The 17,078-nt window shown below is 43.8% G+C and overlaps 1 protein-coding gene across 1 annotated transcript in view; it reads left to right on the forward strand.

The window, feature by feature from the left end:
- LOC144783027 (cytochrome P450 2G1-like) overlaps window positions 1-17,078 on the forward strand; it is a 330,810-nt gene that overhangs the window by 99,820 nt on the left and 213,912 nt on the right. The window contains exon 4 of the mRNA XM_078662214.1: window positions 11,317-11,477. Coding sequence (XP_078518340.1) covers window positions 11,317-11,477 — 161 coding nt within the window. The remainder of the gene's footprint in view (window positions 1-11,316; window positions 11,478-17,078) is intronic.

Raw genomic sequence — 17,078 nt, forward strand, 5'->3', positions numbered from 1 at the left:
TTAATACATAAGGGCTGGCCTTACTTGTGAGAAACCTGCCTCTCTCAAAATTGGTAATAAAAATTGACCTCGCATTTCACGATAGAACTCGCAAAACATAATAAAGTGCATCGTGTCCTGTGAAGAGAAATTATCACATTTACAAGATTGACAGTTCTCAGGTTTCCCCCAACTCGGAAAATCACCCAAAGTAAAATGAATTAAGTTAAGGCGGAATCTTGTCAGGAGCTGTCGATGAAAAGGACGTTTAACTCTTTTCAGGTAAGGCTCAAGTGAGGGGGAAGTTAATAACAGGTAGTTAGCTTTAACAGTTACTTTCTTAAGTTCCTGTTCCTCACGTTCCATACCTAAAATGTTTAGGAAATGTATCTTTGTCCAATCGACATCCTCTCTTCTGATACATTCAGGGGTATTATAAATCTCAGGCCGCCCTAATTTTGTAAACATTGTTTTCACATATGAAAGCCAGGGAACCATATTAGCCCTATCCAGAGATGTACAGTCCAGCAAGATCTGGTGATTCAGGGTAATTTTCTGATTTAACCAGGTCTTAACCCAGAAGATCAAGGGGGCCACTTTCAACAGGTCTGTAACATAACCCAAACCTAACTCAGTATGAACTGAGTAGGTTGGGGTGGATTGTGGCAATGCAAGGAGAGACCTCAAAAACCTATTTTCACCCATTTTCTCCTGCGAGGTATAGCCCCATATGGATGAACCATATGTGGCTATGGCAAGGCATTTGGATTTATATATTTGCAGGAGTGCCTCAATAGGTTTTTCCCCCAACCGCTCGGCAAACCCCAAGAATGCAGAAGTAGATCTTACTAAAGCATTGCTCTTAAGGTTCTGCTGCGGGCCCCAATACCCCCTTTGATCAAAGAGTACCCCCAAATATGTAAAAAACGGGGCCCTAGATAATACAGCTTACTTACAATAAAAAGTTTTTATCTTACGGTTCCTGCAATGTTTCCCCACTACCATGACATGTGATTTCTTGGTGTTTACCTTCAAATCCAATGACTCCATAAAGTCTCAGAAGGAGTCTAACAGTCTTTGTAGCCCAAGACCAGTCCTTGCTAACAGGAATGCATCATCCGCGAACAGGAGAACCGGGAGGACCGTTTCTCCTATACGCGGAACATCCAGTGTAGAACCCCCTAAGGACCCCTCCAGAGCATTAATATACAAGGTAAAAAGGAGGGGAGCCAGAATACAACCTTGTCTGACGCCCCTCCTAGAACTAAAGTGGCTCGTGCATCTTCCTTCCTGTGTGACCCTTACTGTCGCTAATAAATCATCATGTAAAAAAGCTAAAAAATTACCCAGGGGAGGCTCAACACCAATATCCGATAAAATTGGCCAAAGTTTGGCTCGATTGACTAAGTCGAACGCCGAGGAAAGGTCCATAAAACCCAAATAGAGGGACCCTTCCTTCGCCACTGTGTATTTACTTATCAAGAGCTGTAAGTTTAAACATTGGTCCAAGGTACTTCTTTTCTCCCTAAACCCATATTGGAGATTTGAAAGGACCCCCCTGCCATCTAGCCAATCCCTGAGCTTACCCAGAATGACTCTCCCCAAGATCTTAACTGCTGAGTCTATCAGGGATATTGGTCTATAGCACGAGGGGTCCCCTCTCACTCCTTTTTTAAAAACTGGGACAATAACTGATGTTGACCAAGAGCCGGGAAACCCGCTATGGCTCGAAGCATTAAAAACATTAGTTAAAATCTTTGCCCAGAATTGTGGAAAGTGACCATAGAGGTCAGCTGGAACCCCATCCGGGCCAGGGGCTTTACTGTTAGACATCTCCTGAATTGCCTTTTCTATCTCAGCTTCGTTGAAGATAATTGGGACATTAGGTAGATTAGAGATAGTATCAACCTCTGATGAAGTAAGCTCCTCCTGCTCATAAATCCCCCTAAAATGTGCAAGCCATTTTTCATCCGGGATAACACAGTCTAAAGCTTTGTTATTGTCCCTCAAGAAAAACGGATGGTTAATGGTAGCCCAGAATTTGCTACTATCTCGTAGCACCTCAATTGAGAGGAGGTTATTCCATACCTCTTCCTTTATCTCTTTTTTGCGCTTCACAATTGCCATTTGATACTGTTTCCTCAGGGCAGCTATTAATCCCCTGTTTCTGGGTTTATGTTTCAGCGCCTTAAGAAGGGCACCATGGGCTTTGGAGCAATTATTATCAAACCACCTTTCCAACTGGGTAGTTGTTTTACTAGATTTAGCTTTTAGGTCTTTAGTAATCTGATTGCAAATAGAAGCATAGGCGTCAATTGCCACCGAGCTCCTGGCATTTTTGTCCAAACAGATAGCTAAATTTACATTGGCCTATCTAAAAAAAAGTCCTCATAAAACACTTCGGGGACCACCTTCGACCATTTGAGCCTCCTGCCCTGATCTTTGATGGCCAGGTTCCTGACATCCTCCATAAGTACATCACAAACTCCAGTTCCTTCCTCAAATTGTACCTCTAGAGTAACCGGATTATGGTCACTGAATGCAGAGGTTACTGCTTTATATGATACAACCATTGATAACACCGAGGGGGACAAAAATAAAATCATACACAGTACCTGTCTCTGTGCCCTTAAATGTGTCAGTCCTTGCCCCCCCTCACTAACCTCTGGCTCAAAAAGATTCATGGTAGCCAAAAGCTCCTCCAGGGCATCGCCCTGACCATTATGTTCAAAATGGGGAACCACTGCCCCCGGTGGGCCCAAATGACCCTCAATTTGACAATTCTGACCACATAAATGTATATTAAAATCTCCCATTAAAATAATATCAAAAACCGAATTGTGTTTTAGTTTATATTCTGACAAAAAACTCTCTAAGGAGATTAAGTGTTGACTGAGAAACACGCTCTCTTTTACATTATAAAAATTAATCAATAGTATTTTAGCCAAATTTGGCATTACCCATTCAACAATTAAGAAGTTTTTCGAGCCTGTCTCCAACATTGTTAGTGAGCCTTTCAATCTTAGTGAGAGGAGGAAGATTAGCCCTCCGTTTGCTCTGCCCACCGTCCCTGGAGTAGCAGGTACAACAAAACTAGTGAAGCCATTAAAACAGCAATTCTCAGAAGAATCCCACGTTTCCTGCAGGGCAATAATATCAAAATATTTTATGTAATCCACCCATATAATATCATTCCGTTTAGCCCTAATTCCTGCAATATTCCAACTCATCATTTTACATGCTATTACTTGATTTGATGAGGGTGGACAATCTTGTAAGTGCATGTCTTGTATCCATTAGTCAATCATTTTCCTCCAGATCTGACAGAGGAGCAAAATGATTATGCAGAGATATGTCTATGCTACATGGGTTTCTGGGGTTATGCATGATGGATGATAGTGTTGTGGTTGTTACTACAGTGCGTGTTGGAACCCCTCCTGATTTAGATTGTAAATTAGCAATCAGACCACTAGAAAGAACCCTTGATGTCAATAGGTGTCTCTCCTCCGTAGATACTTGTACAGGGATGCCATAATCCCTTGAACATCCAATTACAGGGTGATAAAAGAAACCCAGTGGTACTGGTCTAATGTCAGGGGAAACTATCTCAGAAGCATACCAGAACAATCAGTTTGCTACATTAGGTCTTTTGAAGTTAACAACCACGCAGTCTCCTGCAATATTTTTAGGTCGATGCCCTACCCAACTCACTCTTCTGGCCATAATAATATTGGGTGCTATATCAAGGCCACCACTGCTATATTGAACGCACCACTTTTTAGACTGTGTTAGGAGATCATGAGTGGATTCAATCACATTTTCATCTGGGGGGGGACCCTTGTAAATACTGCAACTAAAGGAGCGGCATCAGGAGGCAGATCTAAATGCCTACCACCGAATTTCTCCTGTCTACTGGGGTGACCCATATGTATACCATTTGCTTTTTTCCTTATAGTTTCTCTAGGTCCTGACCCCTGCCTGCCATCTGTATTAGAGCTACCACCTGGATCGGAAAACAAGTTATTAATCATACCACTGTCACTATTTCTTTCCACAATACAAGGTGGGTCCTGAACCAGGGCTGAACTTAAACTACCCTTTTGTCCCCTGATTTCCCCTCTCATACAACTACACGGTTTCTGTGCCTGAGTATCTTGAGCTTGCAAACCTCTATACTCTTTAATAAATATATCAATTTGGTTAAATGTTTTTAGCAGACCTGCCACACAAGTGTTAAGAGTGTCTATAATGTCTTTGGCTAAGCCCACTAATACTGGTTCCAGGCGAGATGTAAAAATGTTTTCAACAAAGTCTTCCAGATTTTGAGGGGTATTAGAATCAATCCCTTGTAGCCCAGATGCAAGTTTTGGACGCTTTCATAATGTATATATGTATGTTAATTCACTTAGCATTCAATGCCAACTTGTGCTTAGAATGAAACATTGCTTCACTGTGTATAGCACCATTGCATTTTCATGCATAGCAACAGTTATAATGCATTTTTCACAATGTATTTTACAACATGTTTTTAGCAAATCATGTGTAGCTATATTTTAGATATGTTTAGCATGTTTAAAATTTTGTAATGTCTTTCATTTGAAAGTGGAGTGGGTGTTGTGTGTCGATTTAGATACCGTATATAGGTTTTCCGATGTATGCCCTTATACGGTCACAATTTGCATTGCCCATATTTAGGCGTAGAAATCCTACTATTATTTAGGCATTATCCATGAAAACCAAATACAGGCATGGCCACCTACATCCATCCATCACCATCACAACGAGTTCTTGGAAAACCAGACTCTTAAGCCTTTAGGACTTCCCCTTGCTTAGATTATTGATTGTTACAAGAACTCATTAATTATGCATAAACATCTATTCATTAGGGGTTCATTCAGGATGTTCTTCTGCCCGACTTTTACATCAATTCTGGCATTCCTAAACAACTTCAAGGTATAAATATACCTTCACTTGCCATGGCAAATCACGGTTTGTCTGCCTACTTGCACGACACGGCTTGTCACGGCAAGTTCGGAAGGAAGTCAAGTCCCCGCCTGAAATACTGACCAGACGCTGTGATCCTCCTCACACAGAATCCTGCTCCAGTGTTTCTGACTCCCCTTGGGGTGTGTTAGAGATCGAGACAAGGAAGATTTAAACCTCTCTCTTTCTAAGGTATGGAGCATACTAAAACCTAGAGGGAATTTTGGCAACGCTGGTAAAACTAAACTATATCTAGCTATCCTTTAGAGACAGCACCTACTTCTTACCTCGTACTACATTTAGGTTAGGCAGACTGGGGTAGAACTAAATAGAAGCATCAGATGAGTATTCCCATTTTAGCCTGTGTTATTTATGTATGTATTTTATGATTATATGTCATAGCTACAAACCATGCTATTGTAGTATTATCTAATCTTACTGCTAACGCTGTACGTATTATGCTTCGCATTCTGTCTTGCGATTGTAGCAGTTCATATCTCTTGCACGAGAAATAAGACTGTTCTATAAACCCTTTTTATTGAAATGCCTGTCTATCTATTACTGTGTAAACTCTGTTGAAACCAAGCATGCATGATTGACTAAGTAAAACTGTTATCTATTGTTTCCACGATTCTGAGACTGTTCCGATTCTAAGTGAAACAAAGATGTCATGTTTATGCAGTTGTCAGAAACTAAACCCTTCTTGTTTATTAAAGAAGTTTCTAGAGACCTCTGAGTTAGCTGGCACACCCAACTAATTAAGCTTAATGTACTAGCTAGAGACATACTGACCTCAGTCCTATGTCAAATCTATAGTGTATATTATTCCAATGCGCAGAGCCTATCAGGGATATAGGAACTACACTACACTCAGTGCCAGGTGCAGCCACCCAAACAAACACCAGGGGGTTGTGCTTAAGGAGCAATCTATTCCTGAAGTAGCACCCACTGGAGCTGTACAAAAGGGGCTGGTGTTGGACGGAGCATCTGAACCAATCTAGCACTCACACCCAGTAAACAGATCTGGGTTTAATCCATCACCGTTCTTTAGCCCACTCTGCCACCCCAGTTCAGACATGGCCATAAACAAATCAGTCTGACCCTGTGCCTCATGGGAACAGTCCAGCCCGAACTGCCAAGCCATGCCTTTCCTGGACCGGATTCAAGCTTCCTAGGACCGGTTTCTGACATTACAGCCATCTTCAGCCAGGCTGGCTTGAATCCAGTGGCAAAGTGAACAAGGGACTCACGTCTGAGCATACCCTACCAACTTATGGCAAACAAAGTGGTACAATAGGGGGTGGTGATGGACGGAGTATAAGAACCAATCAAACACTCACACCCATTCAACAGTTCTGGGTTTAATCCATCACCGTTCTTTAGCCCACTCTGCCACCCCAGTTCAGACATGGCCATATGCAAATCAGTCTGACCCAGTGTCTCATGGGAACAGTCCAGCCCGAACTGCCAAGCCATGCCTTTCCTGGACCGGATTCAAGCTTCCTAGGACCGGTTTCAGCCACCCACTGGAGCTACCAGGTGTTGGCTCATTCCAATTCCAAAAGTCTTGAATATGGCTGAACAGGATGTGGCATGTTACAAGGCCTTAGCGATGATATAATTAAAACTGATCCTGATGGACAGCGGACAAGGTCAGAGAGAACTCCACTCTCAATGTCAGTTAGTTCCACAACTGGTCACACAACCGCTGCTTTTTAAAACCACCATCTACCTTTGCTGTTGGGAAGAAGCAGAATATTGCCACCAGATGTACTGCCTTGATCAGAAAATGTTGAAGATTTCAATGATGTGCTGGAAGAAGTAGATAACAAAAAGATTAAGCCTGGGCTCAGTTTGCGTAGTAGCGCTACGCGTAGCTACGAGAAGTGCACTTCGCACGATGCAAGCTACGCGAACTCCGTAGTGCGGTAGGGAAAATGCTGTTTGCACTGATTGCACAGTGCCGGATGCTTGTCCGCACTGTGCAATCATTGCAAACGGCATCTTGCACAGTGTAAGCGGTCGTTTTCTGCCGCTCAAGTAGATTTGTACTGGAGCGGCAGCTTTGTCAACACGGACTGGTAGATTCTCATCGCGAGCGGTCACAAGCATATGTGACCACTCGCAATGAGAAACCTGACCTCCCCGCGTTGAGAATCTCAACGAGAGGTTTATTGTCCATGCTCACGGTCAGCAGCTTGATATTGTTGATCGCGAACGAGGAAAAAGTCTTGCTGGGTTGTTGATTTTACTCGCTCGCAGTCGCCAACTTGACGTTGAGGACCACGAGCAAGGAAATGACGCCTGCTACGCTACGCCCTTTTGCACTGTGCTTCCTGCAATTCGCTTAGCGCGTAGTAGCGCAAACTACGTACGCTCCACTAGCGTAGTGTAGTACTACGCCCAGGCCTAAAAAAGATCACCAGCTATTTAAAATACATGGCAAGCATGGAGTAAAAAAAAGTGATCAAGAAGATACCCAGCAGTGAAGAGACTTTGTACAGTCACCTCAAGTAAGCATTGAACATCAAATTCAATCTGATGCAGAAGGCTGAATACAAAAGGTACATTTTCAACCAGGAAAGACAGAGAGTCCGTGCAACGTTAGATGGATTTGTTATAAGACTTTAAATGCTCATTAAACACTGTAAGTTCAACAAATTCAATGATGAAGAAGCCATTCCACTTAGAGTCATGGTTGCATGTTTGATTCAGTCAGAAGTTGGATGCTGAGAGAAATGCTCAGTCTGGAACGTGTGCTTATGTTGGCTATAGCTGAAGAATGTGTTGACAAACAGACAGCTGACATGGAGGCTGAAGGAGCCCAGATAAAATCGCTGTTGAGTGTAAAAAGCACGAAAATACATAATCCAGAAGGCCACAAGTTAACGTCTTAAGAGAAAAAGAAGTTATGTGTTCGATGTGGATTTTCCTTTCCACCTGAAGGTAAATGTCCCGCCATTGGGCAGATATGTAAAGTCTGTGGGAAGAAGAACTATTTGGTAATTGTTTGCAAAGTAAAGAAAAGAGCAAGTGCATCACGTCGAAATGGATGCCAGAAAGGCCCAGAACCATTCCCATCACATCCAGTGAAGTAAATGGCAACATCAGTTGAAGGAAGTATAAACTGAAAGAGGCCAATTGCCATTGAATTCTTCCCCCAGAAGTTCTTCGACATCACTGTTGAGTGACAGTGAAGAAGATGGATGTGCGATGTCAATGCTGCCTACTTAAAGGTGTGCACATGCAGTGTTAACTTCCTGTAAGAAAGAGTACAAGTGGAAAAAAGATTGACAGGTAAAGTCATGAAATTCATTTGGACAGTGTACCAAAATCAAACTAAAGGATAATGGTGGCTATGTCCCATTTATCATAGACAGTAGTGCATCGATAAATATTATGCCAGATGAAAAGTACAATGAACTGTCTTCAGTGCCTTGGCTTACACCATCAAAAACAAAGGTTTATACGTGGACAGCCTCAATACCACTGTAAAATCAAGGTTCCTTTATGGCGGCCATAAAACATAAAAAGATAAAGATACAATTCATGTCCTTTAAGGCACTTCACCAAGTGCTTGGTTACTCAATTTCCAACAATGGGGGTTTGGCCTGCCTTCACGTCAAAAATAGGCCACCATTTAAGCTTCTAACAAAGAATTAGGTGGACCTGTTATTTTTCTAAATGCCTTTAGATCCACCCTTTTAACACAGAAAGAGGGTTTAGTGTATTTATTTCACTTTTTTACTTTCAACGTTAGTTAAATTGCGTACATAAAAAACATTAACTCAAGTCACGAGAAAAAGACATACTTTATAATTCAACATTCCATCAAATCATAAGTACAGGAAAATTAACATTTAACAGATACTTAACAAAAATTCAATAACAACATGAATGACCAGCTCTTAAATAAGAAAAGAAACAATAGCGGTGCAGACTTATTTTCAATTTACAAATCTGCAGCATGCTAAAGCTAGCTAGTCGACAATGAGATTGCAACAGGCTGAATGCCTTGTTTACACACTGTGTCATTCAGTGAGGTCGTGATGGTTGTGGCTAGCTGGGTGTGGTCGACGAGTTTGTAACCCTGTCTTCATTTAAGAGTTCTCTTCAGAACCAGGACATGGTCGGTCTCTACAATATAATGGAATATTGTGAATTTATAAGTATGGATTCAGACTTATATTTGATCTACAGCTTAGTTCCACTCTGGGGTCTGTTCTTACCTTTTTGGAAAAAAGAGGTAAGCCGTTTGGCAATCAGTAACCGGATGAGCTGCACTGTTCAATGTGCTAATCTGGAGGGAAAAAAAATAAGATTAACTATGTTTTGGTGCACTCTAACGAAAAACCCAGCCATGTGTGCACCGCTTTGTCCACACTGTGTGTTGAAAGAAACTGGCATGCCGAGTTCTTAGGTTTCAAACTACCACTTGCCTTGTGTCTTTCTTCAAAGCCAATTTTTTACTGAAGTCCTGTTATTTGTGATGTAGGCTTTTATCCAAATTCCTGCGTGGGAGCCAGTGCGGTCGCTTCACACGACGTGCATTTACTTGCCAATACATGAATGTGGGGAATGCAATTCTAAACTATCAACACATGGGCAAAAGAAAAGGGAGTGACTTACTTGAGCTTGTATCAAGGGCTCGCGCTTAGTAGCAGCAGAGAGGCGAATGTCTCTTCATACTGTGTGCTCTGCTTCTACAATTAAAAGAAATCGGGACCATTGTATAACAACGTGACACACTGTAGCGCTCAGATATATGACGCAAGCGCTCGAGCTTGGTTTAAACTTGCCTGAATTCTATACACAGGTTTTTAATATCGTCTCTCTCTGATTCATCAGTGTGGCTTCTCAGTAACGCGGAAGGCAGATCCAGCGTTTTAAGACATGACTAATCGATTGTTACCAACTATTCAGTTCATGTGGGCTGAGCTGAACTACATGGACCCTAATTCCCAGCTCAACCCACATTATCTGATTAGTTAGTATGAATCAAAGAGAGACGATATTGAAAACCCGTGTATAGAATCCACGCAAGTTTAAACCAATTCTAGAAGGCCTTTTTGAAACCTGGGGTGTTCCATCAATTTTACAATCTGACAATAGCCCACCAGTCAACAGTTGGGAGTTTTGCTCGTTTAAATCTCAAGCATCAGAAAAGCACACCTTTTTGGCTACAAGCTAATGGCATTGTTGATCATTTTATCAGCACTCTTAAAACGGCTGTAGAGTGTGCTGCACTGAAAGGACTTGAGTACAAATCCATTCTTATTCTACCCTTCGTGCATACAGGTGTACTCCCTATTCTACAACTGGTGAGAGTCCAGCCACTTTGAAGTTTGGGAGAGCTTTGGGCACCAAGCTGCCTCAGTGGAACAATTAAAGATAAGCTGATGCCTAGAAAGTTTGACTCACTAATTCTTATCAAGTCCAGAATGAAAATTTATGCAGACAAGCGCAGATGTGGTCAGAGTACTACATTTTGAACAGAAGATTGTGTCCTTATCAGACAGATGCAAAAATGAAAATCCGATGCTCCCTTCGATGCTGAACCTTTGCATATTGTAACTAGTAAAGGACACATGGTGACTGCTCACTGTTCCGCAAAGTCCATTACAAGAGTTTTTCACATTTCAAGCACTTACCTCAGAGTCTGTTGGTTTCTGTAATTCGGAGTGGGACTTCATCACCAGAAGACTAGGAGACTAATAGGTCTATAGGAAGTTGGATCTGACAATTTGCTTTTCTTGTAAAAGAGAATAAGCAAACGTGTTTTCCATGGATTGAATAAAGAGCCATAGTTTATTAAGAGAATAGTGGACCATCAACCTTGAAATAATTTATAATAATGGGGATGTAGACATTTTGGCTCCAGAGTGTTGTTTTTCTAATATGATACCTGCTGAAATCATATACATTGTGGTAGGTCCTTTGAGATCTCTGAAGTTTTTGTATTCCTGGAAAAATGATGTAATATTCATATCAGTGTTCTATGAAATGGTCTTAATTGAATTACTTCATCATACACTTCCTGCAGGTCTTTATCAAGCTCTGAGACATAGTGAGATCCAAACTTCAGCTGGAAGAGTAGTGTTTATATCTTTTTGAGAGTGCCTAATTACTTTGCTGCCAATGTTCAATATAAGTGGGTGTAATTCCAATGACAGACCTTATAGCCTCTAATTTTCTGCATATGTGGAAATCATGTTTTGCAGAACATTATTGGATAATTCATTTTTCAATATGTAAACCTATTTGTGTTTACTTGTTATGATCCTGTGTTATTCAAGTATATCACTGTAAAATACATTCAATAAAGAAAGTAACAATATTTTATTTTCCTCCTAGAATCACCATTTGACCCAACCCTTTTCCTCACCTATGGAGTCTCCAATGTGACCTGTTCGATTATGTTTGGAAATCGTTTTGACTATGAAGACCAAGCCTTTGTCACACTACTTAACCTGATAAATGAAAGCACCAAACTTATCAGCTCTGTTTGGGGACAGGTAAATCATGTTGTGTTTTTCCATTTCCTTTTGTTTACCATATTGCATTTTGATCACTCTGATTTCACCCCTGACCAAAATTGTACAGGAGAATTTGGAAGATTCAATAAAGAGACACCGTCACAAATGAAGGTTGCAATAGGATGTCCCATTTTTTCATTCTTAATAACATTGGGCCTGATTTTTAGTTTTACAGAGAGAATGTGCTCCTCAACAAATGTGTTGGGGGACCCTATCCGCCAGACTGATGGTTTGTTCACTCTGTGATGTGCAGAAACCCTTTACCTATGACCCAACAATTTGAGGCCAATAGCATAAGTACATCAGACTGCACACCCTATTTAGAGCAGATGGTCTGATGCATTTTTTACTATTCTGGATCACTAATGAAAGCTGGTGGTTCTGAACAGAAATAAAATAAAATGACACCCACACTCTAGGAGGAAACCCTCGTGTGGTGTCAGTGTCATTAGTATTTTGTTTTTCTAAAAGGAGCTCCTGCTTTGGGAGTTTGTTTGTGAAAAATCTTTAACTGAGTTGTCAGAATCAGAATCAGACTTTAGCTTTATTCCGTTTTCAATTTAGCACACAAAAAACCATAAAAGCACAGTTTTACAATGATATATCACATTATTATACAATATTTGAAAAAAAAAGAATATAAAAGTTGGCACAGCATTTAAACATCTAAAACTAGTTAAAAACTAATGCCTAGCAGCATACTTTAAAATGGGCTGGAATTCATACATGTTTGCTACATTTGATCGTGCGCTTCAAGAATAGGGCGCTGTGTCTCACAAAACAGTCATTATCTAGGAGCTGCAATGCAAGATAGGCAGGGTGACATTGCCTCATACCCCATAATTTCAGTAAAGGTTTGATCTACCTCCTCCTCTGTTCCAAATACAATTTACAGAGCAGGACTACATGGATTGATGTGTGCAGGGAGACTCCATCACAGGGGCAATTTGGTAAGATTTTAGACCAATCATTTATGGTCGGAAAGCTTACCAAACTGTGAAATACATCAATTCTGAACTGTGTAAGGACAAATCTATCATACCCACTTAATGTATGTGTTAAGTATGGTTGCATGCTGATGGTGGACCGCATCATTTGGTTGGTTTGAACCGACGGCCATGATGTCTCAATGGCAAATCTATTTGCCTCCATATGGGTCTTGCATTGTTTTTTTAAAGCCTTTCTAGAGATGGAGCCCATCGAAAAAGGATTATGGTAATATTCTGGCTGGCCCAAGTCGGACATAAAAACTTTTATGTACTTTAACCACCTGATCTCTAAGGCTTGTTCTAGTTTAAGACAATCACATAATAAATTACGATTAAATGTGGTTTTTATGGAGGACCAGGTTCGGTGCCATAACATAACTGGTTGCATCTTTATTATGTCTGTAATGTATGGTAGCACCAACACGGTATGGCCAAAATAGGTTGATGTACAGCGTGGGACCGCCAATAAATACCTTAAAAATCCACCCTCTGGATTTTGTTTATGTCGCGGTATCCCCATATCCCAGCGCCAAAGTGGCCGTGCTGATGCACTTGGCTTGGTAGATATAGATCAAATCTACTGGGGTCTCTTTCCTAGCTTTTTGGAGAAATTCACTAAAGCTGTCGTTCTCATAAAGAGAAATTTCCTAGCCTAAATTGCCTAATGACATGAGCTCTTATGATCAATTCAAATTCCTAAGTAGGGGTACGTTATAGTGGTTTCCACCTTTTTGCTCTCTATGTAAATATCCCTCTGCTTCCTACCACCTGTCCCGTTCCTCTCTGACAGAACCCAGAGAGTCCCCCTCCCTCCCTTCCACTCCGAGGCCACCAAGATCATCTGCAGCATACCCCAAGGCTCCTCACTCAGCCCAACCCTCTTCAATATCTACATGAGCCCCCTCGCCACCATCGTATGCAAACACAACATCAACATCATCTCCTACGCAGACGACACCCAACTGATACTCTCCCTCACCAAAGACCCATTCACCTTTCAAAACCAACTTCCAGTACGGTATGAAAGATGTTGCAGAATGGATGAAGCACAGCCGTCTGAAGCTCAACATGGACAAGAGAGAGGTCCTCATCCTCGGACAATCCCCATCTGCCTGGGACGACTCCTCGTGGCCCACGACGCTGGGCACCACACCAACACCCATGGACCACGCACGCAACTTGGGATTCATCCTGGACTCCTCCCTCACGATGACCAAGCAAGTCAACGCAGTCTCGGCCTCTTGTTTCAACACCCTGCGCATGCTCCAAAAGATCTTCCGGTGGATCCCCACCGAAACCAGAAAGACGGTCACCCAGACCCTCGTCACCAGCCGACTAGACTACGGGAACGCCCTATACGCAGGAACCACAGCCAAACTGCAGAAACGCCTTCAGCGCATACAGAACACCTCCGCACGAATCATCCTCGACATCCCTCGCCACAGCCACATATCCGCCCACCTGAAAAACCTGCACTGGCTCCCCGTCAGCAGGAAGATCACGTTCAGGCTGCCCACCCACGCACACAAAGCGCTCCACAAAATGGGCCCTGAATACCTCAACAGCCTCCTCCCGTTCTACACCCCCACCCGCCAGCTCCGGTCCACCAGCCTCGCCCTCGCCACCGTCCCATGGATTCGCAGAACCACCACCGGAGGAAGATCGTTCTTTTACTTGGCAGCCAAGACATTGAACTGCCTCCCCGCACCCCTACGACTGACCCAGGACCATCTCACCTTCAGGAAACACCTCAAGACCTCGCTATTCGAGCAATAGCGGCACCCCCCTCTCCCTACAGCGCCTTGAGACCCTCACGGGTGAGTAGCGCGCTCTACAATTGTACTGATTGATTGATTAATTGAACTCATTATAAAAGTTTTAATGGTGTTTATTCTCAGGCCTAAATTTTTCCTAAACTCATTATAACTATCAAGAGCCTGTTGTAGTCCCATCGGTGTTTGGGCCATAATTACGGCATTGTCCGCATAGAGTAGGGCAGGTATTGGGCGTTTTGACAACTGAGGTAGGTCCCGGCACCCTTCCAACATGGATTGCTCCAAACCATTGGTATATAGTGTAAATAGGAAATGTGCCAGAACACAGCCCTGCCTAACTTCCCTCTCCACTTGGAACAACACTGTACACTCTCCGTTAGGCCCTAACCGCACCCGAGCTGTTGCATTTATATAGAGCTCCCTTAAGAAATGAATTAGAGGAGCCTCCACCCCCATTGCCGCTAAAATACTCCATCATTTTCCATGTCGTACGCAATCAAATGCGGCCGAACGGTCAGCAAAGGCCAGGTACAGTTTTCCCTTTCTCTCCTTCGTATATTTTCCCATGAGGATGGTTAAATTAAGACCCCGTTCTATTATGCCCAACCCCTCCCTAAAACCAAATTGAAGGTCTGATAAAACATTATTATCCTCGGCCAATTGTTGGAGCTGATTAAGGACTATACAACCTGCCACTTTGCCCAAGGAATCCAGCAGTGAGCTAGGGTGATAGCATGCCGGATTCTGTCAATCTCCTTTTAAAAAATGGGTATGTTAGAAATGGCGATTTCTGTTTGGCCGGTGCTTGCACCAAAGCCAGGCAGAAACCACCACTCTAGTCAGGGCAAGGAAGTCACTCGCCAAGATAACCCCTCCTCACCCCCTTGGTAGCTTGGCACGAGCAATCAGGCTTATCCCGGAGGCGATGTGTAAGGTGCTTGCGCTCGCACCCAGCAACAACACCCAAGGTCCACCACAAAGGAAACTCCACACAAGGTTATATATAAAAATAGCCTTTGTATTATACCAAACACATTAGATAATAAACATAAATTCCACTGTGCCACTGGCACGTGCGGAATTTACAGGGGATTATATACACAGGACAGGGCCACATGGACCACTGTTAGGAACAAGCACTTGTTAGAAATAGCACTTTGAACATAGAATAATTGTAGCACCAAATAACAAGGGTAGAACACAACCAGTAACCACTGGTAAAAGGTAAGTACACCCTATGCAATCCTAGACACCTTAGGCATATATCACGCATGGGACCATTAACTCACTAGTATGAAATATACTAGGTAAAACAACCTCCTAAGCATAAACATACATAAAGAGGTATAGGCATAAAGGCATTGCATATGATATAACAATCACATTAGGCAGGTAATCACATTTGCGCCAAAAATCACATAACTGACCCCAGGCCAGCTTGGCCTCTCTGGGGCTCACAGGCCCAATGTCCAGAATGTCTGGCTGGCTGTGCCGGCAGCCAAAGAAGAATGCGCAAGGGCCTAAAAGAAGCAGCTGCCCACTAAATGCTGGGCAGCTGGGGAACTAAGCCTGGCACCAGCGTGCCTCCTGGCTCTCCTGTGGGCTCTAATCAATACCAGTGCCCAAAAACAACGTGGGAGCCTCGTGGGCTCGGAACCAACTGTGCCCCAACACGTGGGGACCTTGTGGCTCTATTTATCAAAATGCGGCCATATGTTGGAGCCTCGTGGGCTCTAGAACAAATGCCCCCGTGGAGCCTCATGGGCTCTAAATAACAAAATGCCCCTAGACATTGGAGTCCCCCCCTCTGGGGACTCGGAACTCGAAAAGGATTCTGGCATTGGAGTCCCACTCGGGGGACTCGTGAAACAATGGCCCCCGGAGCCCTCGTGGGCTCTGCATACAACCAGGCCTCTTTCAGGCACCACAAACCCCCTTCAGAACTTCCCCCGGCCCGGCGGTACTCACCGGCTGCTTCCTCCTGGTGCCGGTGCTCTTCTTCGGGGCTCTCCCTCACCGGGGACTTGATGGCGGCAGCTGCACGAGAGCTCCCGCTCCTTGGGGCTCTCTCTTGGCCCTCCTCTGCTGCACTCTGGGGCTCTCCCTCGCTCTTGGGAGCCTCAGGGGAAAGATGCCAGCTTCCGTTCGGTGGTGCAGGTGCGTGGGGTAGGCTCCCGCCTGCTTCCTGCTTTGTTCCCGGACTCCACCAATCCCAGCGCGGCGGGGGGACTGACTTCACGATGTGCTCAGGGGCGGCGGTGTTTTCTTTTCGCGGCAATACGGGGTAGGCTCCAGTCTAGAAATGTGGTCCCTGGCGGGGTGGGCACCCGCTAGGGATTACAGACGTATAAATCTGCGGGGTAGGCTCCCGCTTGGCACTCCATGCAGGGTAGGCACCTGCCAACGATTTACAAGTTATGGCAAATAAACGGGGTGGGCACCCGTGCCGAAAATCAGCAAAGGGGGATCACCACGCCGGGGAATCCCTCGAGAAAAGGGGATTGCAGCTCCGGGCTGCATATGCAAACCACAGCGCTCCCTGGACAGTCGAAACACAGCACTTCTCAGGCGATTTAGCAAACAAAGTTTACAAGTCCAGGCAAAGTCCTTTGGAAGGCAGCGGGGGCAAAGGCTGGGCCCAGGGGCCAGCTCACAGGGCCCTCCAGGCAGGGAGGCAGCACCCAGTGGCGGTCCTCCTGGCGCCCAGCAGCAGCAGCAGGCCCCCCTCAATATAGGATCAGGAAGAATATTTTACATGGGGTCATAGCCCCTTTTTATACACATAAATCCTTTGTCTGAGGCTGCAGGGTTAAGGG

The sequence above is a fragment of the Lissotriton helveticus genome, chromosome 9, assembly GCF_964261635.1.
Source record: "Lissotriton helveticus chromosome 9, aLisHel1.1, whole genome shotgun sequence".
NCBI lineage: Eukaryota > Metazoa > Chordata > Amphibia > Caudata > Salamandridae > Lissotriton > Lissotriton helveticus.